General features: G+C 45.8%; 1 protein-coding gene across 3 annotated transcripts in view; it reads left to right on the top strand.

The window, feature by feature from the left end:
- TTYH3 (tweety family member 3) overlaps positions 1-27,301 on the top strand; it is a 70,656-nt gene that overhangs the window by 16,471 nt on the left and 26,884 nt on the right. For all 3 annotated transcript variants that reach the window (XM_088527749.1, XM_088527750.1, XM_088527748.1), the window contains exon 2: positions 20,807-20,976. In XM_088527749.1, the coding sequence (XP_088383875.1) occupies positions 20,807-20,976 (170 nt within the window). The remainder of the gene's footprint in view (positions 1-20,806; positions 20,977-27,301) is intronic.

The following is a 27,301-nucleotide window of genomic DNA, read 5'->3' as shown; positions in this document are numbered from 1 at the left end:
TCTATTGGGGGAGACAACAAAATCCCAAAACGTCCTCCCTCCTTCCTACACTCAGAAATATCAACCAACCAAAGTCACTTCTGACCGAGTGTGACAGTGTGTGGGGAACTTCAGTCAATTTAGGATGTGAAACAAAATGTGCTTCCCTTTTCTGTGTACGATTGCGAGTGCAGTGAGCGGTGCTGCTGATGCTGTCTGGAGGAAGGCTGCAGCTGTGTTAAGAAATTCAAGGTCAAAGCCACAGGGCTGCTGACCTTAGTGTCACTGTCCTTTGGTGGGAAGATGTGATATTGACGAAATGCAAAACTGCAGAGGTGAAATTAATAGTTTTAGTGGATGGAGAAATGGGGAAGTCTTCATATCTATAGCAAGTGTCTGCAGGAGCTTAAGTTCCCCCAGTGAAAAGCAAGGTGAAAATTGGAATACTTGCAAAGGATAAGTTGATCACAAGTGGGGGAGCAGCTCTGCAGCCTTTAAAAGGCACAAACTTGGCTTTTAGCTTGTGGGGATTGTATTTCTAGACCCAAATTGGCGTTTAGTGTGCCTCTGAGTTGGTAGCAGTTTACAAATTATGCAGTAAATGATCTTAAAAGCAGTGCAGCCAAATGAAGGCATGCCAGAACCCTGGCTTGTCCCCGCGTACTTCTCTGGTGGCTGAGGTGTGACAGCAACAGCAGGGCAGCCCTTTCTGTCATCCTGCTGCCAGCGCTGCTGCTCCAGGTCCCGCTGGGAGCAGCATTCCCAGGAACGAGCGTGCCCAGCGGCCGTGGCGGTGCAAAATGGACGTGGTCCTGGAAGGCCAGAGTGGGGTGGCACGAGCTCTTCCGCAGCCCCAGGCAGCTGAAGCCTCAGCAGAGCAGATGGAGTTTGTGTTTCTGCCTGTAAAACCCATCCAAGCAGCGCTCTGCCGAGGAGGAGATGCTCTCAGTAACTCTCTCCGCGCATGCAGTGGCTATGAAAACAAATGTCTAAGGACTCTATTATCCACAGTGTCCTTGTCTATCAAAGGCATGTCACTGTGAGCAAGTCACTGGATTAGCATAGCAGGAGTGGCTTGAAGTAGTGCTGATAAGAGCAGAGTATTTCCTGCTAGAATTAGGACCAAGTGACTTAGAATTCTGCTGTGTTGCACATTTTTCATCCCCTGACTTAAATAGGAAAGATTTGGCTGCCTCAAGTGTCACTGCTTCCTTTTTTACATCTGTAAATTGCAGAAGGGTTTTCTAGTGCCCAAGTCTGCAGTGTACTGGGGTTGGTAATGAAAGGTCATTCCCTGTTCTGAGAACCATAAAGTATTATAAAATGTTTCCTTCCTTGAGCTATGTTTTGAAAAACTCTTCCTTCTAATAACTTGGAAAAATAGGGTGGGCCATGTATTATTTAACTTTTAATGGATGAAAAAGGAACACTTTTGTTATTGGAAGGGGAAATAGAGATGACTGTGCTTTTTAATGTTACAATGTTTGGGTGCTTGGATATCTCCAAAGGCCCAGAAAAAAAGTTTGCTGTTGCCATTTTCAAGTTGAACAAAAGCTTTGAAGTGGTTAAAAAGGACAACAAAAAAGTTGCTTTCAAAGTGTAAGGGTCAATGCAAACATTTTGGCTTACAGTAGTGTTATTTGTACATACAACAGTTATATGCAGCCCAGAGTTTGCAGTGTGGTTTGTGCTTGCTATCTGAGTATTCAAAGGCTGGTCACTTCTCCACAACATGGCCCATCTGTATTTAACGCCCGTGCGTTCCTCCTGCGAGGCAGAACACACGTGAGGAAGTGGTAAGGTGCTGTGCCTATGTAGCCTCTGCTTGCAGCTCAATCAGGTGTCTGGATTTCCTGTTTGCTCGGCTGAAACGACCCAAAAACAGCCTGTGCTGGGTGTTTAACCAACACCTGCATGGCGTTTTGTTCCTGACCGTCCTATTCTGTGCAGAAATCTAAGCTAGTGTGTACTGGGTTATCTGACAGTGCCATTGCAAGTCAAACAAAAGGTAAATGAAGTTATTACAACTCTCCAAGGAATGTAGAAGTGAATAATATCTAAGAGCATGAGAGCTGCAGTGCTGAAGCTGAACTGCATTTGCAGGAGGTTAGTGTGGAGCAAGGGCTGAACTGGTGTTTCTTGGCATCATCTGTAACCGTGTGCGTAGAGTGTCCTAATAGCCTTCTCACTGGAAGTCTTTTGTACGTAGTTCAGCAGGGAGCTGCAGTCTGGAAATGCTGGTTTTCTTTTTTTCTTTCCTTTTTTTTTTTTTTTTTTTTTTTTTTTTATGGCATACTCAGACTTTTTCCTTCTGGAAAGTGAGAGGTTGCTGCTAGATCATGGCTGGGATACTCAGGCCTGTGTCTGTCCTGCAGCCATTCAGAATAAGTGTGTGCACAAAGCTCACTGATGTGTCCTCCTAGCTGGACAGTGCATTTGTCAGAGAGTCAAAAAAAAGCTTGGTGATACTATCTTCTCATGCACCTAGCGTGACTTAAAGTCAAACTTGGGCTGTAAATGCTCATGTTTGCACGTGCATCTTCTTCAGGCTGGACCTCAACAGACAAACAGTGCTCAAGTGTGGCCTAACACCATTCCTTCATTTATGTAAACGGACTTAAACCTGAGGCTCTGCGTGGGGAATCCAAAGTCAGTGCAACTGTGTCCCATCCTTAAAGCTTGTGGCTCCAGGCCCTTTAATCCCACCTGTCTACACACCAGGCTTATGGCTTTGGAGATGGTGGTTGCACAATCGCTTCCATCTGACGCAGCCCACGTTGTGCTGATAAGGGAAGGCAGAAACAATGTCCAGGATGATGGTTGGAACGTGCTGTGTTGCACCTTGTGCCTGCTCTGAGTGGATCAAAGCGCTGGGCTGGCAGAGGGCAGCTTTCCACGGCGGTGCGGAGGTGGTGGCACCAGGGCTAGTCACACGGGCATGAAAAGCAGCAGCCCTGCTCACCTGTGGTCTGGGTGTTTGAGCCTGGTGGACCAGACTGAACCATAAGCAAAAAAACGCTCTTACTTCATGCTAGGTTGGCTGCTGTGCCCTCATCTTCCTCGCTGTGCAGCCACGTCAAAGATTGTATCAGGACGCGGATGGAAGTGAGGGAGCAGGTGCTGCTGCTGAAAGAAGCAGAGGTTTGTGGAGTGGGGGCTAGTTCTGGCCCTCCTGTTAATACCATGTGCAGCACTGATGTAGAAAACTGCTCTTTATCAGAGAAACATGGAAAAAAATCCCTTTCCCAGGCAAACTCACCTGTGTTTAAGCATTAAGTTTTTCCTGTTACTGGGAAAACAAATATCTGCAAAGCAGCTAAACCTGGTTATGACCATTTGTGTGAAGTAGGAAGGAAATAGCTGTGCTTTGTGGTGCTTCATTGCTAAGAAAATCGGGTTTAATGCATGGATGGGAAATTGCTAGGTACAGAAGGCAGTGTTTAATATCCCCTTTGGAATGGTTTGGAGTGCAGAATAGGCAGAATTCAGAAGGAGAATAAGTAAAAAGATTCCTGGCTGTTTCCTGTCTTCATATGACACTATAGCTTTTATAAACATTTTTGAACATCATGGGGAAAAAATACACTTCTGGGTTTGGCTTTAGATTAGCAGTTTCCTTCTTTCTGGTTTGCAGTCGGAAACTGCATTGGGTTTGGAAAGTCGATAGAACAAACCGCTGCACCGCTGGCAACGCGACGCCTGTGATAGCATTTTATTCCTGGTTCCTTTATGGTCTGCAGAACTTGAGCTGAGCAGGGAACGCTGCAGTTAGCATCAACCCTTGGTTTCTTGGCTTGTGCTTTCCTTGCTGCTTTCTCCACCGAAGACCATACGATCCATGACTTTCGTGTTGCCTTGAGCTGTTCCTATTGCCACGTGAGCACTTGATCAATTCTTCACTTCCACAGGGAGTGGATTAGAGGTAATTTGATGCTCTTATTGGTGTATGTGTACCAACTTGCCAACAAAAGTGCATTAAAGCTTCAGAAATGACATGTGAAACCACAGATAACCCATACTGTGTTAACACTGAATGCTTAAGGTAGTGATGTGATACCATTTTCCAGCTGGACAAGCAGTTACACAAACAACACTTTAACTAGACCCTAGCATTCAAGTTCAATTCTGTACCTTAAACATAGCTACTGTGCAATTTCCTCCCAAACTTGCAAGTTATCCTGCAGCTCTGTCTGTCTCCTGAAGCCCTTTGCAGAGCTGTGCCTCTTTTAGAGTAATGAGCTTGAAAGCAAGATACGGGGCTGTGTGACTAGTTCCAGCCCATCCATTTATCAGTGAAATTGTTTCCCAGTCCTCTAAACTGATGGAAAGTGTCAAGCTTGATAAATATGCTCAAGCTTCTTCGCTTCTTCTTTCTCCCTTTAGTTTAGTTCCTAGTAAGAAATATTGATATGTAAAGTATTGGATATATACGACAGGGATCAACTTGGAATGGAAGCAGGGCAGAGATATTTAAAAGTTGGTTGGATGCACAGTCAAAGCAGCAGAGTTTCTTTTGTTTTATGAAGATTTTATTAAGAAAAAAGAAAAAGGGAACTGAACTTCATTGAAGTGTCTGGGAGGGAACATCGTTTCAGATGTCTACTGTGTTGGACAGTGGTAACCCCCCCCCCCCCCTTTTTTTTTTTTTTTTAATCAATACTGCTATTTTTTCATGTAGTGCAGAGCCAGTGAGTGTGGGATTCTGGGCATCTTATTTCTGCTCGCTGGTTGAAATAGCTCTTCCTGACGAGCGTAAATCGGAAATGAGCTGAGCTACATGAACCGGGCAGGAGGAAGATGGGGAGTGGCTTAGTGCCTGAAAAACTGTTAGTTCTGGCTATCTGCTCTCTAGCTTAGAAATAATTACTCCTGAAACATTAGGAATTTGGCTGGTGGGATCATTTCCTGTCTTGTTACTGATGGAAGGATGGTGCCAGCCAGGAATAGCATTCATGTTGTAAGATTTTTGGTTCTAATAAGACTTGCAGTTAGTACAAAGCAACATTTTACGGTATTTTCTACTAACACTTTTGTTTTTCAGATACAACACTTTCCGTTAGTCAGAATCAAGCTTTCCACAGGCAACTGATTTGTAAATGAGAGTATCGAGTCCCCATCTTTTCCACTCTGTGGTATTTGTTTGACATAGTTTCTTACATGGTTAACTCTTAGCTGTTGCTAGCGTGGTCTTAGCGCTGAGATCAGAGAAGAAGCTTAGCTCCTCACGTGCATCAGGGAAAACAGACTTAGTCACTTGGGTGGAGTTGTTTGCCTTGCTGATCTGGCAGGTGAGAGCTGATAGATATGAAGCTCTGGACAGCTTAGTCAAATAGTAAGTTTTAATGTTTGTGTAGTAGATGTGAAAGTCAGACTCTCATTTGAGGTTATGGAGACTTGTAGCCTCATTGTAAGATGGGACAAGAACAAAGGAAAAAGTGGATTATGAAGGAAATGAAGGAAAAACGGGAGAGGAATAAATGGGAGCCTGTTCAACCCAGTCCTGAATTGTCCTATCCTTTTCATGCTGGTGTTCTTGTTCTACCTCTGATGCAAAATGTCCAGCAGTGATGCTGGAGTAGATGAGAGCATCTCTGGCACCTTCATGAATTTTTGCTGCTGTTAATGTTGAAAGCAGTACTTAGTGTCAAAAATGGAGTGAGCCCCCTTCTTAACTAGGCTTCATAGCTCTCTTCTGTAGAAGGGAAAGCAAGTTGATACAGAGATAACTGTGACTCACAAACTAGAAAAGTATGCTTATATAAATGATTATGAACTGTTTTGGCTACAGCTTTTGAATAACGTACATGGCTAATTTGGAGTTGTCTGCTTATCAAAGTTCCCCACCACTAGTTTTGTTGTGCCTCACTTAAGGCAGCTAACAAAAGATGTGGTTGATTCTCGGATGAATTTGTGCTCTTGGTTCCTAATGCTTTTAAAACTTCTTTTCTGCTGGTTATACTGGCAGTATCTGCTGCTTTTCTGACAAGAATGTGCTTGGTGAAGGCACTTCATTTCTTATCTTGCTTGGAAATTTTTTCCCTATATTTAGTGAGATGACTATTACAGAGATGACTGAGTGAGTGTGGGGGGAAATCTGTGGTTTGTGTCCTTAAGATCTTAAGCCTGCTCTTTGCTCCATCCTGGCAACATGGATTGCTCAAGGGCCTTTCATTTCACTGCAGACTTTGGTCATCAGGAGTCAAACTTATCTATTTGACTCTGCTAGTGCTTCTCATCTGTTCTGGTGCAGGCTGATCTCCTGCCTCGACTGAGGGACAGACAGTTTCGAAGCAGGGGACAGTAACATAAAACAGTCGTTTTTGTGTGGTTTATCTTTTGGGTTAAAAAATAGTGGAAAATAGCAATTCTAGGCCACATAAACAAAGCATTGCGGTAATTGCAGCTGTGCAATGATGGCAACAGGGAGAGATCCTGATGCTTTTCTACCCTCTAGCATGTTTTCCTTGGTTAGAGGCCAGTGGAGAGGCAAAGCTGATGACAGTGTGGTATATACTGGACTCCTGAGATCTGTTGCAGCCAGATCACGAAAAAAGAGCTGGAACTGTGTATGTTCCTCTGTTGTTCTATCTTACCTGCTTCTTACTGTCTCCAGACTTGCTTCTTCCCCATCCACACACTAATAGGTTACCTGTGATCTTGGACTAGGCTGCTAATGCAGGCCTCGATGCATTCACTTGTAATGTTACACCTTGAGCCTGCAAAACAGATCCCCCGTCTCCATTTCAGCTCTCTCTCCAACTGTGGCGCTTTTCTTTTGTCCTACCGTATCATGAGATAACTTTGACAGCCCCATGTAATGCTGATTTGGTTTAGGAGGTTGTGCTGGAGGAAAGCTATACCCTGCCATGGATATGTGAGATGTCCTGCTCAGGTACCATAAGTAGTTTACGTCCTCCACATCATGTCGCCTCTCGTTACCCGTTTCCCGTGGCTATGGTGATGGAAGGCATGACTGCTGGCTCAGTTTTCCACATTTATTCCCATTTCTGCACTCTCTCTTGCTTCTTGTTCTGTGGGAAGCTTAGACTTTTCTTTGTGTCAGGTCTTGGACCCTGGAAGAGAGCCCCTTTTCTGAGGAAGTTGTGCTCGAATCACTCTGTTGCCTACGTTGATGGAGTGGGACATCTCTGAGGGCAGCACTGGTGCTGGGCTGTGCTGCTTTGGATGAGAGTTGGTACCTCGCTGGGGCAGGAATGACTGACCCGTGTCAGAGCACAGCTTATGCCTTCCCTCCCTGCTCTCCTTTATCCCCAGCTCCATTTCGCTGCTCGCCAAGGAGAGGCCGGGCCGCGGCAGTGCTGAAGTTGGGATCATCCCATCTTGTTTGCGTGTAAATAACCTGGCGCGGCCAATCTGCGTCGACCCCATCGTTCATTTCCTGAGGTGCCGCCGGCCCTGGCTGTCTCTCCCTGATTGACCTCTGCCGGGGGAGCGATCGATGCCGCGGTTAGCCGGGAGCCGAGGCCCTGGCCGTGCTGGTCACGCTCCGCCTGTGGGCACGCGGAGGAGGGGTGGAAGGGAGCGCTCTGCGCCGCCCGCCCGCGCGTTGCTGTGCAGCTCTGGAAGGCGGCAGCCATTGGGGAGCACAAGCATCGCGGCCGCTCGGCTCGCTGAGCGGCTCCGGAGGTGCCTTGTTTTCAGTCTGAAGCATTTGACTTCTCCATCGCTTCCTCCTTCCTTGTGTGTACCTCTCCATTCCTCCCCACTCTGCTGTTTTCTTGTCAGGAGATGGCATGCGAGGCATAGCATCCATTCTACCGAGTCCCTCATTCAGTCTCAGATTGAACTTGATGTATTGCTTGTGTCCACAGAGTGATTCTGTCCTGCTTTTTGGTGTGAAGGAAGGTCTGTCTGTCACCTCGTGGTGCTTCGTGACCGCTTGAGATGGTTGGTCCTTCAGCTGGAGGCAAACCTGCGCTCTGAGGGCTTGTGCTTAGCATAGTGCTCTAAATAAGCTGAAAATACTCCTAAAATGAGGTCATCAACTATGTCACATGCGTGGGCAGTCTACCAGTGGTACGTGCTGGTGCATGAGCTGTGTAACTGCCTAGTGGTTTGGACTTCCCAAAGCAAGGGGGATGTTGGCAAATTAGAGCGTGGCAACAGGAGGGTCACTGAGACGGCTGGAAGAGAGGCTGGCGGGTCGGGGACTGTTGAGTCCGCAGGAAGCGGCGGAGGGATGTGAGCAGCCTTCCCCTGCCCAAAGGAGGGTCTTGGAAAAAACATCTTGGAAAAGATGGCGTTGGATTTGTCTGAGGAGCAGAGCAAAAGAATGTGAGGCAACGTTCAAAAGTTATGGCAGGAACTGGGCGCAATCACATGTGACAGTCTCTTCCCATAGTGCTGGGCCTCAGGGAGGCTGGGGAATCTCCGTCCTTTGAGACACTCCAAACCTGCCTGGGCAAAGCTCTGAGCAGCTTCATCTTACTATTAAATTAGTCCTGTTTTGAGCAGCAGGTGGGACTACACTGACCTCCAGAGGACTTTTCCAGCTGTTTTTCCTTCCTTTTTTTTCTTTTTTCTTTTTTCTTTTTTCTCTCCTTTATTGTCTCACGGGTTGACATTGTCTGTGTCAACCTATGAAATTGAGGTTTGTCTCTGAAATCTGCTAGGAGATGATGTTAGCTTAGTGGAGCAAGTTCTATACACTGAAATTTTAAATGTGCATCTTGAACACCAAGGGGAATGAATCCTTGAGGACAAAGGGGAAAAGAGACCAGACAGCCGTGAACGCTGCTTTCCCCCTGCTCCTTTGCTTGCTGGACAAAGCCCAAACTTTGCTTTGCCTCCCCAGCTCGGCTCCTGCTGCTCCCCCACCAGTGTGATCTCTGTTTAATGTTTTGCCTTTACATCCCCATCCTTCAAAACATGTTGACTCCGTCTCTAGATCAGTAAAGAATAAAGCAGACCGCCTTATTTTATCTCTAAGTAATAAAGTCCAAGTGGGTTACAACCTGACTGCAATGAAAAGCTGATCACCAGCCTCCTGCACCCTCTGGGATCCCGGGAGGTTATTGGAACAGCACACTGGCCCAGTTTCGCTTCCTCGTGTGTGCAGTGAATGGATTTTTTGTTTTGTTTGGTGTTTTAAGCATGACTCTATAAACTAGTTTGCTGGTTGGCTGCTGTGTGTAGGGCCAGCAGTTGACAAATGACTTTGGAGGGTGAAAGCAACCTAAGTAGCTTAATAGGATTTAGCTCTGTCTATGCTGGCTTGCCAGAGCATGTTATAAACCACTTTAGTGGGATTCCTTCTTTAAATATAAGCATGACATCAGTGTAGGCAGAACCTGTAAAAGAGCTCTGGGAGCTTTCCTGTAAAATCGATCTCAAAATGCTCTTCAGAAAAATTAATGAGTGAATGTCGATGCAGGAACTCGAGTTCTGGGAGGAATCCTACCACAGTTGCTCTCCTGAGCAGAATGTAAGGATCTCTGAAGGAGGGCTGTGTGCGTACTAGTTTACATCTTAAATACTTTGATTACTAGTCTCATCTGTCCTGGGAAAGCAGAACAGCTAACGAGAAAGCCTGTTAAGTCAAAGTGGTGCAAATGGCTGCTTCTTTCAGCTGATGTAACTATTAATACTGCAGAGTAGCTCAACACGGCTGCGTGTTCCCCCAGCTTGGTCACTAAGAAAGCTGGCACTGAGGCCTGTTTGTCCCTGAACACCTGGTCTGACACCAATACAACCCTGGGCCTTGACGACTTCCAGCTTTGCAGGCAAACGAGCTATAATGGAGGTATGTAGCTCTGTATGGCTGAAAGGAGCCCATTCCTTCTCTTTCCTGTGCCCTGCTGGGAAATGGAGGAACTGTGAGCTTCCAAGTTGGAGCAGCTCTGAGTGGGACACCTTCTGTAGTGCATGCTTAGGGACCGTATTTGACGTGTAACCACATCTTTTATTTATTTTTTTTTAAAATCTACCAACGCATTGACTGTTACCCTTTGCCCTTTTCTCATGAATGGCATTCAGGGCATGAATTTAAATTTAAGTCCCCCATTTTAACAGCGTGACAACCGAACAGCAGAAGTGGAGTGGCAAACCATGTATGCTGACCCCTTGCCAGAACGCCCTTCTGCAGGGAAGAGCATCTGACTTCATCTCGGTTGCCGAGAGGCCCGTGCGCAGCTCCATGGCGCTTAACGGAGGAAGCTGTAAAGAAAGCGTCTCTATTCAAGCTGCATTTCCCTTCAGTGCAGCAGCCGGAGGCCCTAATCCCTTCGCAGCGTTTGGCGGGGAGCCGGCGTGGGGCCTTTCTTAGCGCTGGAGCTTGCGGTGCTGAGAGCAGAAGTGGTTAATGAGGCTCCCAGTCTTGTCAGTGGTGCAGAAACACAGGCTCCAGCTGTGACTGTGGTGGGTCTTGGCAAGCTTGGATAGCTTTTGATCTGCGTCCTCCATCAGTCTCCCAATGGTATTTTTTTTTTTTCTGGGTTTTAAGGTCCCCAATAGCAAATATTGGTTGTCTTTGTCTCAGAATGTTTTTGAGGACATTTTCCTTTTTTATTTAAGGGAGAGGGGGGAATTCACAAACCAAAACCAAAGCTCAGATTGGAAGCGTTTCCCCTTTCTGGGGGAGGGAAATACATACCTGCTTAGCCCGAAGGAAGAGATTTCCTCCTTTCTTACCCCAGTGGTGGTTGTCTTCAAAGAGAAAGTTTGGAATGAATTTATGGCGAGCAGAGGAGCCCTGCACTTCTTTGTAGTGAATAGTCTGTGGCTAAATGGTGTGTTCACATTGTTTGTGCCAGGAGGTCAGTTCAGTTCCACAGTCAATAGGCAGGTCAGAGGTCTGTGTTCCTCTTTTCTCAGCTTGCTGGAAAAAAAAAGCTGTCCCTAGGGGATATGGCCCCTCTCCGGCTCTGTAAGGCCCCTCTGCATGCCAGAGATACTGCATTAAAGCTGACTTTAAATAGCAAATATTTTAAGGAAGATGTCAAAGGGACAGCTAGAGGTAACACAGTGGGTTGTGAGTTTTTAAAGATCTAGAGCTTGTCTGCCTTTGATTTTGCTCTTTAATCCTTTGCTGAGAGGTCAGCCACCAGGGTAGCTACTCCAGTGCAATTTGCTAATGTAATCGTGAGCGCTGTGCCTCTCACCCTGTAATAGACTGTATTTCTTTTCCAAACTCCAGTTTTTGCTCCGTAAAGGGCCTCCCCTGGCTGTGTAGGCAGCTGCCTGTAAAGCTGAATGGGGCAAATGGCAGCGCAAATGCAGCGCCCGGTTTTTCCTTTGTTTGTTCCGCTTCTCGCTTTCAGTTTTGCAGATCGGCTTCGTGGTTGCAAGCTGAGCACACACTGCGCTTGGATCTTGATGTTAAAGATACCTGAGCAGCTTTCATCTAGCCTATTGGTGTCACTGAAGCATAAACTCTGAAGCCCAATTACAGCAACGTTTTCTGGTCTGTTCAATGCTAATAAAAAGACTTTATGAAGCCACTTAGATTTGTTGTGTTTGTCAGGAGAATATCCCTTCCCCTCTCCCCGTTAGATTTTTTTTTTCCTTTTAACTCAAGTGCCCCCAAATGCCAAAGTATGTTCCAGAATTTCTTAATTATACTAGAAAAATGGTTCAGTTTGGCTTGTAGGGATAATTTATTTCATCCTATGAAATAAGTGGTATATGTGTTAGTAGGCACGTTAAGTTGCCTTTCAAGTCAACGTTAGTATTAAAATGATACTGTAGTTTCCGTTCCAATGGAAGTCTCTCAAATTGTGTTGCATCACTTTTATGTTTCAGTGCAACAAACACTATGCTGCATTTACAGTGCACAGCAGTGGATGCACGGCAAAAAGCTAAGACATAAATGGGATTAAAATGGTCTCTGCAGAAATGCTGTCATTCAGAATTTTCTGGGCAAGACTTCATTCTGCAAATAATTCAAGCACACAACCCCAGTGGCCCAGCAATGATCACATTTGCTAAATTTGTTTTTAAAATGTTTATCTCTTGGGGTGTCCTACTTCCTGTCTTCCTGTGGTGTAGTTGGGTATATTTTTCATAATCCTTCTGAATTAGTAATATTTGCTGTGGTTCTTTCTTTATTATTTCTTTAAAAAATGTTTTTACAAATCAGTTGAGGGTTGTCATAGCCATAGTTCCACTGAAGAATAGGTTTATGTGGTAGGTCTGAACACACGCTGGAATAAATGACTTGTGCACAGTGCTTGGGAGAAGGGTGAGGGGGTTCCCTGTCCGTTAGCCCCATTGAGCCGCTTCTCCTGGCACTGAGTGGGTTCCTGCCCGATCCGTGTGCCCTGCCAGATTCCAGTTACGCTCCGAGTGACTCCTACCGTGTTATTTGGCAGTGGAAAGTCACAGGGATCCTTCTGAAAGAGTGAGATGTTGGATAGAGCCTCAGAGTGGAAAAATAAGAGTTAAAGAGTAGAAGAGTGCAAAAGTAAGAGCAGGCCTGTCCTGGCTTTCCAGAATCATTCTTGTCCAAGTGTGTGTATGTGTTTTTTTTTTTTTTTTTTTTTTAATTTCTCTTTTATGAAAATGAACTCCTTTCATGTGGAAACTGTGGAAGCAAATCTGGAAATTCACTGTGGGCTTTTTGTCATGTGGACTGGCCAGGAAGTGGACATATTCAAGCTGTTTTCCTTTCAGCTGTTTTGATAGATCCTGGAAGTCACGAGATGCACAGAGAAGATGCCAAAGGAGAGGCCTCTTTTGAAGGATGCTTGTGCCATACAGCTGTGTGTGCTTTGTACACAGTTGTATGTACTGGCTATCAAAGAGTTTGAAAAAACATCCTCTCTGACCAGCAAAGCTCCTCAAATAATGTATTTGGTATTGCTGAAGATGGTCCAGCAAGTTTGGAATAATGTGAACTAGTGACAGAAGGAAGCAGAACCATGTTAATGCAGAGCTATCGCATCTGTGGAAACGCTGCCATCCATCCCTGCTGATGGGATGGGCTAGCCTGGCTGATGGGCTGTTGTTCCATTTGGGCTAAGCTTCCACACCTGGGAAGTTTTTGTTTTCCTTTCCACAGAGGGACAGTTCTGCTCATTTCCTCTCCTCTTCCCTCTTTCCCCTTCTGCCCCTGAGCTTTTTGTCTGTTTTTCCAGATAAAAATGATATGTGAAAGCCCCTCTCATGGGAGATTGATGGTTGCCCACCAATGGCATTTCATGCAGCTTGCAGCTTCTTCTGTTCTGGAAGCCAGAGCTGGGAGTTGAGTCCAGTGCATTCAAACTCTGGTGTTAATCTGTTCCAATTGGGTTAGCTGTTACAAGAGGAGATGATTAAGCAGGCTAAATAATGCTGCAGCAGTCCCAAATGTGGTGGTTTAATCTTCGTAAGAGCTGTGCCATTCCCTAGGCAAGCCTGGAAAGGGCAGGCGTTAGGTCCTGCAGAGGAGCAGGGGTGTTGTAGAGAGGTGCCTGTGATCATTATTACCGAAAGGTCCAGTCTTTGCACTGTACTCTTGAATTTCACAGGAGCAGTATGAATATTTGTGTTTCAAACCATATCTAATAACAATAAAAAAAAAAAAAAAAAAAAAAAAACAAACAAACGAACAGCTGAAAGGAGCAGTTGGAGCACAGACCCTTTACAGCTGGAGCGTGGAAAGAAAATCCTTGAACTTGGAGTTCACTCCAGAGCACGCGCGGTCTGCTTAGCACAGAGGGGTGAAAATGTGACGTGCCAGCCCTGCGCTTGCCCGCGAGCAAGGCCAGGTACAAAGAGGGGGGAGTTTCTGTAGCTTAAGTGCATTGTATCTGCGAGCCCGCTTACTAGGAGGGAGAGGGAAGGAGGATGGAAATTGGATTAAGTCACTGGGCTTCAGGCCTGAGCATTTCCTGCCTTTTCTGATTTTTTCCCCCCTCCCTGCTTTTTTATTTATTTATTTTCCCCCCCTTTATATCCCAGTTCTGCCAGGGTCCTGCACTCAGTGGTGCAAGGATGCCCTTCTCCCCGTCTGCATGCAACAGGCGACTTGGCAAGGCTGCATCTTGCCTGCAGGGAGCTGGAGGGCAGCAGGAGCGCGGCGGAGCTCCCGCAGCAGAGCTGCACGTGTGGAACGGCCTTGGCAGGGGAGTTTATGCAGCGCTTGGGCTTGAGCCAGGTAATGCAGGCAGTGCTTGCTTATCCCTGCGCTGTAGGAGCATTAAATTCATACTTCCCTTAGAGCACAAAGTTTCTTTCCATTATCCAGTTTGCTGGAAAATTACCTTGTGGGGAGATTGGGTTTTAAGACTTTAATGGATGATACAGCTTTCTAAGCAAGGGAATAAAGCCACTTCTAAGAGACCGCAAGCGGAGGAACTGGTGTCAGGGAGGAATGTGTGAGCTAATCCGCTGTGGGAAAGGAATGTCTACTGAAATCGTGCGGATCTGTCGTGGATGTGGTGGGCAAGCTGAGTGCGGGTGCAGGAAGGGCCAGAGGCCCCCTGAACTCTTTCCGTTATCCTTGCAGTGCCCCTTCTCTTTAATATTCCAAATATTTACTTGGTTCTTTTCTTGAAACAAAGTTCACATTCTCTTAACTTTGTCCAATTGGGAATATTAGGAAGAAGCTGACTTCTACATCTGAAGGCCTGTTCTCAAGAGGATTCCATACACATTTTGGAGGTCTGGGATTTTGGGCAAAGACCTGCATGAACACTGATGCCCCATTTTTTTAGAGTCCTGGAAGGGAATTTGCAGAATCCCCAGAAAGGAAATCCGCCTTTTCAGCGAGAATGCTCATTTGACAAGCTGCCAGTTCTGAGCTAAGCCTCATTTAATAAAGATTTAGTCTGCGGGGACCTGTCAGTGGAAACTGAATTTGGTGAGAGTGTCTCATTCTTTTCATCACTGTAGTGCGTAGCGGCTTTCAGCCAGCATTATGGAGAAACTAGGGATAAGAACATCCAATTTAGTGGACCCCCTTACCTCTGGGAATATTTCCTTGCTGTGTAAGATGGAGATTGCTGAGTTGGTAACAGCGAGGGAATAAATGGATTGTTATTTGACTTTAACCCAATAGGACTCCAGTGTTCACTGCTGATTAGCGTGGCTTAGATCTGCGTTTGTGGGCAGAAAAAAAAAAAATCCAGCACAATTGTTAGGCAGATCCTTTGTACTAGATGCTTTCAAACCGTCTGCAAGATGAGATGCTCTAATGAGCGCTGGCTCCTGCCCCTCTGTAACCTCTGCAGGGGGAGGAGAATAGACTTATCGGCAGCGTAGATTCAACGTGGCTCTGGCCAGGACTCTGGTGATGATAATGTTATTTATTGGTTATTACAGCAAACCAAACATGAGCAAGAATGTGTCCTCTTGGCCTCTGCACTAGGGGTTCTGTAGGTCTGATCAAATACGAAGACTGTGTTGAAAGTCTAATTATGAAAGGAGGGGTCAGAGCGTTAATACGGAGGAGGATAAATTTTTCATCAACCTAGCCTTGTTTTCACATATTGCCTGCACAAGGGCGCTTGAGAAATTAATCTGAATTAACTGAAAGAGTAAATTTGAAGCAGATCAGTTCAACCTTTCAAACTGGTCTAAAGCGATTTAAACTACACAGAGTTAAAGCCATTCTAGTTGAACTGTGTTCAACTTCTGTGTGAACACTCAGTTGTGTTCAAAGTAGCCTTAGTTGGCAGCTGTAACGCCAGCTCCCTTAGGAAAGCCCTCTCCTGTGCAGATAGTGTTTCAGTATTGCAGAAGCTGGACCTTCTATATAGCAACCTGGTTAAATAGGTTTGAGCAATCTAGTCCTGTTGAGAGGTGTTTCGACAGTTTTGTTCTCCTGTCTGGTGTATTGCCTTTAGGTGGTTAAAAAAAACAAATAATGATGACATAAACCTTGGCATTTTCATTTTCCAGTAATGCTGTCAATAGCCTAAGGCAGCTAAGGACAAAGTGTTGGCCAACATCCCTGCTCCAGTGCGGGCTCGTTCTTGATACGTCTATCTACGATCTACTGCACTTTCTTGCAGGGTGCTTTCTCGGGGAGGTGTCTGTGAGGAGCTGAGGCCGTGGAACCTGCCCGCTGTTTCCATGGTGCTCTTCCTTGCTGCCGAGGGATCCTTAACAAAGGAGGATACATCTTGGTACCGTGGGAAAAGGCTCTTCCACAACGTGTTTCCTGCCCGGCCTTACTTCTCTGCTGTGCTGAATAGTGTAATTGGCCTGGGAAGGCCTGTCCCCCAGGCAGAGGAGATGTGGATGGTTTAGTGCTGAGATCAGGCAGCGGTTTCCACATCCTTTCCCCCCTCCTTTTTCCCCCTTCTCCCCTCTCTCTGTTTAGATTTGCCAGTACGTGGCGGCTGCGTTCCCTACCCGAGTCTGCTTCCTCCTGCAGCGGCTGTGGGATGAGTGACATCCCGAGACACCGAGCGATCTCCACACACCCCGGCGAGGCTGTTCCCCATGCAGCCCTTCTCGCTGGAAGGGGAAAGGAAAGAAAAAATGGGTCTCTGGACACACAGCCCATTCAGAACAAGCTGATGAAGGATCAGATTGTTTCCATGTTGCCAGCCTTAAAAAAGGGTCCATTCGATAGGGCGCTTGAGATCTATGAATCCATGAGCTGCTTAGATGTTCCAGGCTTTGCAAAAACGGTGTAGAAAGTAGTGCAGGGAGGACTTCAGCACACAGCAGTTTCTTTTCTTGCTAAGAAGACTTCAGTCCTTCATGGAATAAATAGATATAAGAGCTCCTTTGGCAGCAGCCCAGCTTGCTTCATTTGTTCTTCTGGGTGAACGTTTCCCCCTTCCCACACTCCTTTAACCTCTTCTCCGTGTTTTATTATTGCATTCTCAAGTCACTGCATGGAAATCCAGAAGGAACATTAGTTGCAGATTGAGCGGAAAGCTTTCTCTTGGCAAAAGCTAACTTTCAAGGTAAAATGATAAACAGTTCATAGTCTGGCAATGATTAAGCCAGCTGTGTTGTTCAGATGCTCAAAAGCTAGAGTGGTTAGAGTCTTATATTTTATCCTATGGGTTGAAATTACTGTGTTGGAAGTTAAAATAATTTTAAAATTATTCATGGAAGATGAAAAGCTTGGAGTTTTGCTTATAAGGAACTATCTGAAGGCCTTCAGCTTTGCTCCTGAGTTGCTTCGTGAGGTTTCAGTGGACTTTTCAACTACTAAGACAGCAGTGTTTTTCAGAAAAAGCTGCCAGCTATTCCATGTGAATAGCTGTTTGCTGCTCTGCCATGCTGCTCTGAGTACAGTTCAGGTCCAAGAAGTGTGATAATTGGAAGTTTGACAGCTTCAGGTTGGCAAAACTTGTAGTCAATAAACGCATGGATCCTTCTGAGCTCGTGTGTGTTCAAGGTTAACTCTCTACCCCTGCCCTGTGCGCCAGGACTTCTTGTGCCGAGTGAACGTCATGGCAGAGGGGAGCTGGTAGGTGAGGAGGACAAGTCCCTGAGCCAACGCTCCTGGGTGCAGCCAGGTGGGAACACGGAGCCCCTAACGCAGTGTGAAACCTCACTCGCTGCCGGCACTGCCCTCCTTCAGTACGGAGCTGGATTTCTTTAGGCCTTCCCTCACAAGGGAACTTATTCAAACGTATCTTCTCTATCCCCTTTCTCATGTCATTAGGTAGACCATCTTTCTCGTTTGTGACTGCGATTGCAAGGATAGTTTGTGATGTGGGGGCACTTCCTAACGAGGATGAATGGGATGAGGTATATTTGTGGATTTTAATCTCAATTGCAGCTTCAGTAGCTAAAATTAGCCTTAGGATCACGGTAATCAGAGGTATATTCGGGTAACTAGTGCCCTTGGTCATGCTTGAGAACCAGTGGTCTAAAAGAGCTGAAACCAACAGATTTGCGTGGAGATTTTTCATCCGATGGACAAGGCTGTATGTTTGTTAGGTCCCTCTGCAATGGTGTAAGGCCTTACTCGTTGGTGAGTGATTTCATAGACTAAGAACGACACTGCCGAAGGCTGAACCTGTATATATGGTCTTGGATATAATCCTGCTCTTTTACACTGTGTGAGAGCTCCTGGGAATGCCTGATCAGCACTAACCAGCCCCGGATGTTTGTGGGAGGCTGTTTTTGCCATGTCCCGAGTTTATTTGCTCGTGGTGTCTCCTTTTTGCGCGTGGGGATCTAGCTGTTCCCACTTCTTGCTTCGCTTCCTATCCCCCCTGGGGGAGTAGGTCCCGGGAATCCTGGCAGCCACCCTGGAGTCAGGAAGGGCTGTTAGCGCTGCCCAGCACAGCCCCGTGCAAGGCAGATTGAGCGTTTTCAGGTGTCTTTCCAAGCCGGCAGTGCTCCGTGCGTGCTTTTCCGTGCATGCTTTAGTTAGCTTTTATTTTGAAGATGCTTCTTAGCGCTAGCTTCGTGCCCTGCCGCTCTGGCTGATACCACTTGGATTTACGCTCATTTTCAGGGACTGCTCTGTCTCCGCTTCTCCCATTAGTGTCAGCACAGTGGTAAAATGTTGCTCCTCCAAGTTGTCTCCATTTCCCTGTAAGTGTAGTTCATGCATCATTTGCTGTAGAGGTTCTGATAGTTCAGCAAATGCTGGAAGATGAATTGATGCTCTTTTGTGGCAAAAGGCCCAGTGCATAATTTTACATTTACTCGGGATAGCGTGGCCTTGGATAACCGAGTCCCAGATTTAGTGTGGCAGGATAAAATGTCTGAGGATTTTATCCAGCCTCAACCCCCTTTTTTAAATACTGTCATTTAATCCCGACAAGCAGGCACAGACATATCTTTGGTTGCAACTGGGCTTTCACTGCCAGCCAGTCTCTGCGTCCTAAACTGAGTCATCAGTCAGAAAGATTAATATCTGCTCTGCTGGATGATTTCACTTGTTGTCATGGCTCATATCCATTAATGGAAAACAAATATTCTTTGGAAAATGAAACACAGATCTCAATGTATCAGCCAGCCAAGTCCTTTTGGCTAAATGCTAAAATTAAAACATATATTTAGGTGTCCTTTCAGTTACCTGGTGCGTGGCAGTGTGTTTGGTGATGGTGGTGGTGTTTTTTGGCTTTCCTTTTTTTTTTTATGGAGGCTGTTCCCCTGCAGCTGGAGCTGCAGGGTGGTTTTTTTTCCTTGCTAACGAGTGGATGGGAGGCTCTTCTCAGCCCCTTCCCGAGGCGATGCCTTTTAGCGAGCGCAGGAAGGTTGCGGGTGTGAAGAAAGAAGCGCAGGCAAGCGGCGGAGAGAAGCTTTGTGTTACAGCAGCTTGAAGCATTTAAAAAATAAAGACCATCCCCAAGGAGCCCTGGATGCAGAATGTGTTAGTTAAATTAGTATGGAGTGCTGGTGCATGGCAGGCTGTCAGGAGCGCCGGTTTGGTCTCCAGCTTCCCTCTCGGAGGCCTCTTTCTGCTCGGGAACGCAAACGGCGCACGCACCATCTGGCCTCACCATGGGAAAGGGGGATAGTTCTTGTTCCCTTCCACCCCCACTTTTCCCCTCTTAAAACCCCCAGCTCTCCATTCCTGCAATGCTGAGGTGGTGCTGTTGAGCCTGAGAAACCGTACCTGGAAAGCAGCCTCCGTGGGCTCCGAGTAGGTCTCCTAAGGCCGCGACATCGGCTTGTTACCACAGGGAGTAGCTGATCCATCAAGAGGGCTAAGGCAGCGGGATGGCCCCGCAGAGCAGGAGGGCTGGGAAGGAGAGCCCATGAGGAGGGAGCTACCGCCAGCTCCCACGGGAAGCGTTTGCTGCCTCCATGGAGCATCTTCCAGGGTTTTATCCACAGCATTCTGTGTTTCGGTCCTCTGACAAGTTAGTTGCTCAGATGAGGAGGAAACGTTTAAGTGCTACTAAGGACTTTCTGCATGAGGAGGAGAAGAGATGCGGAAAAGGGGAGGAGGAGGAACCCCAAACGTTTGTTTTACCTTTGCTCATACGGGACTGTTTGCAATATTGAGACAGCAAGAGATGATTTAGGCCCTTTGCAGATAGTTAAGCCATTTTTAATAAGCTGTCATTTGTCACCACTAGCCAGACTTTGCCCCAAAGAGCTCTTCATTCACATGGGAAAGAGTGCCTGGATTTGGATTAGATGCTATTTTTTTTTTTTTCGGTGTGTGTGTATGTATGGAAATGAAATTGATTACTTTTTTGGGTTTTAGCCAGGATTTTCTGAGTGAAAAGAAATTGGAATGGAGTTAAATGGAACTGGAATGTACTTCAACACTTATTGCTTCCCTTTTCTCTCAGGGAACATCTGAATAGAAATAGATGTAATAAGATAACTAAGCTTGTGACCACTTCAATCCAGTGTGTGTGCGTGTAACATTTGGTGTTAGTTTTGGTCTATCTATATATATGGATGGTATATAAGGGATTTACCATTTATTCTAGGCCTACCCAGAATAGAAGCTTTGCATGGGGATTGATTTAAAAAAAAAAAAATCAATCTATCTCACACATGTATAATAAATTCCACCTCCTTTCAAACCCACTCATGCACTTGAGTTTCTAATGAATAAGCCTGCATATTTATTCATGAAGATTAAAGAACAGCACAGATAGAGGCAGCTGGCTGATTTTTTTTTTTTTTTCCCTCTTTCTCTCTAAATCTGCTGACCTCTGGTCTGGAGCAGAGAGGAAACCCTCCCTGATTCATTTAGGCTGCTTGTGTCTTGAGGGGACGAAATGCCTCAGCTGTTCATGGTTTAGATGCAGAAGCTGGTTTTGTGTAGCTGGGCAGAGAGGGGGAGAAGGGGAGAGTACCCCCCCCCCACTAATGGCTAAAAATCCCCATTTTTTTCCGAGGTTGGGTTCAGGGTGGTCTCACTGCCAAGTCCTCAAGCGTTTGGGTCCCTCTACTGTGGATGCAACGTGGTCAAATGTGACAATGGTGTTTTTTCCTTCCCCAGGCCCTGTTGCTGTTGGGCGGCATTGCTCTTTCCTGCCTCGCTCTGGACCTCCTCTTCCTCCTCTTCTACTCGTTCTGGCTGTGCTGCCGCCATCGGAAGAGCGAAGAGCATTTAAACGCTGACTGCTGCTGTACAGCCTGGTGTGTCATCATCGCCACCCTCGTGTGCAGGTGAGGTTCTTGCCTCCTACTCGGGCAGGCATCTTGCCTCCCGCTCAGAGTGCTGCATCCTGGGCTTGTGTTTTGTGCTTCATATGCTGTGTTTGTACCTAGTAAATCCCTTCTGACTGGATACATGTTTTAAATATTTGTGATGTATTTTCTTCCCTTCTGCAGCTTCCTGAACCACCAAGTGGTTTGAGCAGTATGAAAAGGAATAGTTGATGTCTTGGTCCTTGATACTTTGCAAGTGGTTAACCAAGGACTCTGAGTCTTCGGAGCTCATCTCTTAGCTAAGATGGATACAGTTCAAAAATTTAACGGGTCTAGATGAGATTGATTAGAATCTGGTGTCCAAAAGGAATTAGTATATGGATGAGTAAATTACAGAGGCACTTGTTAGTTTGTTTGGAAACTGTTCATATATGACTGAAGATGAACTTGTGGAGCTTGCAGTCAGTAAGACACATTTCATTATCTGTGCTAACGTGCTGTCCATAAGGGTTGCTAGTAATGCTGCTGGCGTCAGCAACATTTTGTGTTATCACTGAACAACAGGAACTCGTGGAGGTGAGATGAAAAGTGCTGCTGAATAACACAAAAAGTTAAGTGATTATTAAAGAACATAGGCAGAAGAAGTTAAATGAAGAGATTTTAGGTTTTATGTTTGTGTTGCTCTGTTTCTCTTCGGTCAACGCAGAGAAGTATCACATGTCATAGAAAGGTAGCACTGGGACCAGCAAAAGAAGGAAAATGTTTGCAGACTTCTGAAAAGAGCCTTGGGCTTGGCTTGTTTTGATTTGGACAAAATTAGTGCTGTGAGATCCATGGACTAATGAAAATTAAGATGTATGTCCTGAGCTGGAGCCTTGCCTTTCTTGGGTAAGGACCACCGATGCTTGGAATTGGCAACCTGGAGTCCTCTCTCCCGTGCCACAGCCTGGGGTGACCGGTCTCCTAGACAAGACACGTTGATTTTGACTGGAAATACACAGTTCTACAGCAAACGACTATCAACAAATATCACCTTTGTTTCTGCTTTGATAAAACTCTTTGAGGAGAGTTAAGATTAAAATAAAAGAAATTAAAAGAAAGTGTACTGTAAGCCAGGCTTAGTTGTTTAAGGATTAGATTGCACTGTTAATGCCCTCTTAAATTTGTTTTATTGAGTCACATACTTAAAACAATAGAAAAACCCTGAGGTGCTGAAACCAACAGAGTGGAGCAGATATTACTCTGTTGTGAATTTAGCAAGCTGGGGAGGGCTTTGCCTGTAGAGGCAGGGCTTAGTGGTGAGGAGGAGGGCTTGTGCATTGGAAAAAGATCCCTCTTTGCAAGGAGCTCTTGGCCACAGGTAAGTGCCTGGAATGGAAAAGCAAAATAGAGAACAACTCAGAAGAAATCTCAGCTTTAGTTACCTTTCTTGTTAGTGATCTCAAGAGTTTCAACTACATCCATTCCTGTCCGCTGAAAGTGCTGTGGTCCTAACCCTTCCTTACAGAAGCTCTAACTGATGCTGTTTGTAGCTGTGCTGCTGCTACAGGCTCTTGGTAGCTATGGTTGTACTGGGGATGTGTCTAAAGCAGCTGCTGCAGCGTGCGGGTTGTGTGTGTGAAATTGCATGAAGGGTGAGAAGAAGGGGTCCCGCACGTCCCCCAGGCACGCAGGAGGCAACTGGAAGTTTGAAGGTGGTCAGCATTTAGATCCTGGTAAAGTGGAAGCAACTTCTGGTCTTGTCCACAAGCTGGAAAACTGCTCTGACTCCTCAAAGTCTGAACCGTCTGTACCCTGCTTGTTTTTGCTGGTATGAAATGGAGAAGTATCCATAATTTTAAGATGCTACCTGAATCTGCTGGGATATTGCTTGAATATTTAAAACCCATGGCTGTTTTCTGCCTATCCCACTGCAGCTTAACACAATAAGGCATTCGAAACAGTGCCCCTTGGTGCTGTCTGTTCAGTGTCTGGCTGAGGATGCAGATGTGACTGTCTATAAGCAAAGACTGTAACCTGCGCTAGCAGAAAGTCTCAGATACCAAAAGCTAAAATATTAGTTAACTAGCTCTATGCTATCCTAGCTGCATTACACATAGCAGAGGGGCCAGAGTGGCAGATGCTGCTGTGTTTGGGAGTAACAGGGAATAAGGTTATTCTAAATGTCAGCCTGTAAGGGCAGGCTGACCTCCAAGCAACTTGCACTGCTGTGTGCAAGGCAGGGAAACAAGGTGGCTTGGATGCCCAAGGGATGACAGGTCTGAAAAAAACAGCTGGGATGTCCAGGTGTCGTAAGGTAGAAGTGGATGCCAACTACCATCTTCCTAGTTAACTCTGGTAAGTCCAGTCATGTTTAATGCATGCTTATCTAGGAAGTACTTAACCCCAGGTGACTGTTTGTCCTGTGGATCCTGCTGAGTCCTGGTTTTGTCACTGTGGATCACCATTTCCTAATAGCTCTACACTTTCTGATGAGCAAAAGGGAAAATATTGAGCAAGCAGGGAGACATAACCGGTTAACAGGCATTCTCTAACAAAACAGTATCTTTAATGAGTCTCCCCATCTCCTTAGCCCCAAAGCTGCAGGAATGACCTGTGTAGGTTACTTCTTGATTACCCAGTTGGTTTCTGGTCCTTCCAGTTTTGATCTGTGTCTCACAAGTAATTTCATTCTCAATTCTCTGTAGTTGCCACTAAAATCCCCAGAAAGCAGCTCAGCTGTGAAGGTGAAAAACAAGTTTCTTGGAGGGGATACCTGGAAAAAAAAAGGGTACAAATGGATGGTGAAAGCCTGCTTTCTCAAGTGCCAGTAATAGCACTTTCCCCTGGTGCTAAAGTGCAAGGTGGTAATTAGACAGACAAATTAACATTCCTCCCAGGAACACAAAGTCTAAAAAGGCCTCTCCTTATGAAGTTCCTGTAATTAAAGCTGACTTGGTGTAGTTAGATTATTCATTTCTAAGGATGTGATGTGAATGGGTAGTGTTCATCTTTTCGGTGTGGTGATTGGGTACCCATGGGGGTTTTCACTGCATGTCTATGTGGCACAGTGGAAGAACTCTGTCAGAAGGCACAAATATACTCTCTGGGTGGGATTAATGCCTCTGCTGTTGACGTATACCCCATGCAATCCAGAAAACAGTTTTCACAGATGGTATTGCAAGGTAATTTGGGATTAGCCTTGGTTTGCTTCATTTCTGGCTCTTCATCTTTGTCCTAAGCTGCATGACCCTTGCATACAAAGAATGTGAAAGCTGTGTGAAAATCCAGTGAAATCCAATGGTGAAATAGTGAAATCCAACTTTTCAAGAGAAGAGAGAGGGAAATTTGTGTTGAATCATGCTGAAAAATGGTAGTGGAGTGCACGTGTAGGCACCACGCAGTACTTGGAATTGTACTGTTGTGTCGCTGTAGACATGCAGACCTTGTGCTGTGCTGCTGCTCCGTCTCATACAACGCACCTCTTTGAAGGGCTGGTGTCAGTTCACTGTCTCCCTGGTGTTTGTGACCCAGTAACCATAGTGTTTATGTCAGAAGTGCAGTGTTTCCTTGACTTTTCAGCTTTCCTTAAACTCACCAAAGTGACCAAGCAGCCAAGTTGCTTTTCAATGTGGTAATGAGTCAATTGAGCAACAAGAATAACTCTTTAAACACGCCATACCAGCTGCACAGGTTGAATTATTATTATTATTATTATTATTTTAAAATCCTCACTTAAAATATTCACGAGGGAGAAGGCGGGGGAGCTGTGTGGTTAGCAGAAGGGACAGGAGACTGGCCAAAGTAGGTTGGGGAGGAAGAATTGTGGATAGGATGGTGCGCAGGAAGGAGGAGAGGTGCGTGTGGGTGTGAGGCAGGAACAAGAATAGCAGAAGTGCAGATGACTTTCCTGTGGAAATGCTGAAATTGTGTTAGAGCATCGTTCAGAGGGTGCTAAGGTGCAAAAAGCGGTTTTGTTTGGGAATGCTGCTCTAGTGTGCACAGGGTGTGATGGAAATGCAGGCTTCCCCACGTACGGTGATTTTTCTTTCCCCTCTCTTGATCAAGTGCTGGGAGATGGCTCTGTGCATCTTAGCCTATAGAGCCTTGCAGGGTTTGTGCAAGAAGCCATGTGGTTTGTCCTGACCTCAAGGACTTATACTGCGGGGTTAAGATGAGTTAATCTATTTTTAGCTTGAAAGAGCAAGTTTAAATAAAAAGAGCCCCTCTGTTTCCCTTTAATCAAATAAAAGGTAGTTAAAAACAAGTGCAAATCCTTAAATCTGCTTTAAACAATAGCAACTTATACCATCCTAGTGTGTGTAGGCAGGGATTTGAAACAACTGTTAGATTTAGGAGAAGCCAGATGCAAGCAGAGGCTAAAGAGCAAGTCCTCCCCCTCGCCCCCCAGCCCGCTCCCCATCGCCTGCCCTTGAGCTTCGTCCTGCATCGCAGCAGGGGACGGTTGGGGACAGTTCCCTTCCCAGATGGTGGGAAGGAAGGCCCAGGAATCCATAGCACTGGCTCCCAGGAGAGTGAAGGGCTGTGCAAGTGGTTCCTATTGGCACAGGACACGCATGTGTGGAATTAAGTTCTGCTGGCCAGTAAGGGGAATAATTAACACTGTGTGTAGTTCCTAGGAAACATGATACTGTGCCATGGCCCTGCCATCCGGGAGGGAGAGGAGAATCCAGTCAGGTGCCCGCAGTTGGCAACACTTTGTAAATGGTCCCCTTTAGTAAACTGGGCTATGTACCTTGCTGCATCTCACTTCCAAGGACGAAATGACTGTTGCCACTTCACTCCGAGCATGGTTTGAGCCTTTTCCACCCTGCTGCTGCTGTGCTGGGAACACTAAGAGCCAAACAGCAGATTCTGGGTGCTTGCCAAGCCTTTGCTGAAAGAATAGGGTTTTCTGTAGCTGTAAAAAGCTGAATAAAAATGAGCCTCAAAATGGAGGAATCAAATCCACATCTTCCATGTAAAGAATGTCCTGGAATTTATTATGGAAATGCTTTTCAGGAATGGTGTTCATGAAGAAAGACTGAATTCTTGCAACTCTTACAACATTTAGTCTTATTACATATCTGCTGCTGCTTTCTGCCTGTGATGCAGGATAGCTGCTTTCCGTGGAAGACTCTTCAGGATAGGTTCTCATGGGTAACATGCTTTATAACTTAGGGACATTCGATTGTTGGCAAAAGCACGAGACTGTCACAGATTTTTGTCGCTGCTCTGCTTCCAGTGTGTGATTTTTACTTCTACTTCTTGAACGTGTGAGGAGAAAGCAGAAACACAGCCAGGTTATCTGTGCTGTTCTGCTCAGTCTTGCTGAAGTGTTGGAGGAGACCAGGAGAAGGGGGGACCAGATCTGCACCTGGAATAGTCATTTGGGCTCTATCCTGGTGTACTTGCAGAGCCTGGGAAGGGCTGTTATCCAGGCAGAGCCCTGCCTGGCCTGTCTGCTCGGCATCACACTGGACTTGAGGGGGAAGAAGCTCAGTGTCCTTCAGTGACCCTTCTCTTAAGCAAAGGCTCTCCATGAACTGGCTCTGAAAGCTCTTGTTTAGCTCCTGACCTTCCTTTTATTGCACCTCTATAAGGGCAGTGCTATAACTCAGGCAGAAGCTTGTTGTGGAGAAACTAGATGGTTTATCTAGAATAACTTTAGGTCTATACAAAAAAAATAAAAATGAAAAAACCTACAAACAACCCCTTTCTTTATGGCTGTCATGCACAAACGACCGTGGTGTCTGGAACCGTCCTAGAAAAAACTCCAGGTACTCTGTGGTCAAACATGAGATGTCTACGGGAAATTAGGATCTTGGTAATGTTTCTTAGCCCTGACTTTGGCTGTATGACCCCTTAACAAGTTCTTTGTTCCTCTGTTATTAAGAAAAATGGTCTTGAAAAGAGGATCCGTGCCTTCCTGTGGTGATGCCTTAATAGAAGAGGTGTTGCTGACTTGCATGAGATAATCTCCAGGTTATTACTCATTTACAGGATCTTCCTCTTTTAAGTGAGGCTTAAGCTAATATGGTTTGCTTCATAACTGGGACAGATTGATATGTGTGGACAGCTAGGGCAAATCAGCAGATAGGTGGTAATTTGCTAAGCAGCTGGAGTTGAATTGTGGCTCTGAGCTTGAAATTCACTTGCTTTAACAATAAATAAACCTTCTGCAAGAAGGCCCAGTAAATGTTTAAGCCTGGCTTACCAGTACTCTAAATTAGGGCAACACAAACTACTGGGAGGATAGATTATGTTCATGTGTGTTTGAGTGGAGGAAAGAGGACATGGAATGTGTGGTAGGTGTAGAAGAGCCACCACAGTGCACAAGTGCTTGACATGAGCTCTTTGTGTC

This window comes from Tinamus guttatus, unplaced genomic scaffold, assembly GCF_059628265.1.
Source record: "Tinamus guttatus ecotype Peru unplaced genomic scaffold, ASM5962826v1 Tinamus_guttatus_pri_ptg000291l, whole genome shotgun sequence".
NCBI lineage: Eukaryota > Metazoa > Chordata > Aves > Tinamiformes > Tinamidae > Tinamus > Tinamus guttatus.
This window is presented reverse-complemented; position numbering and strand designations above follow the sequence as displayed.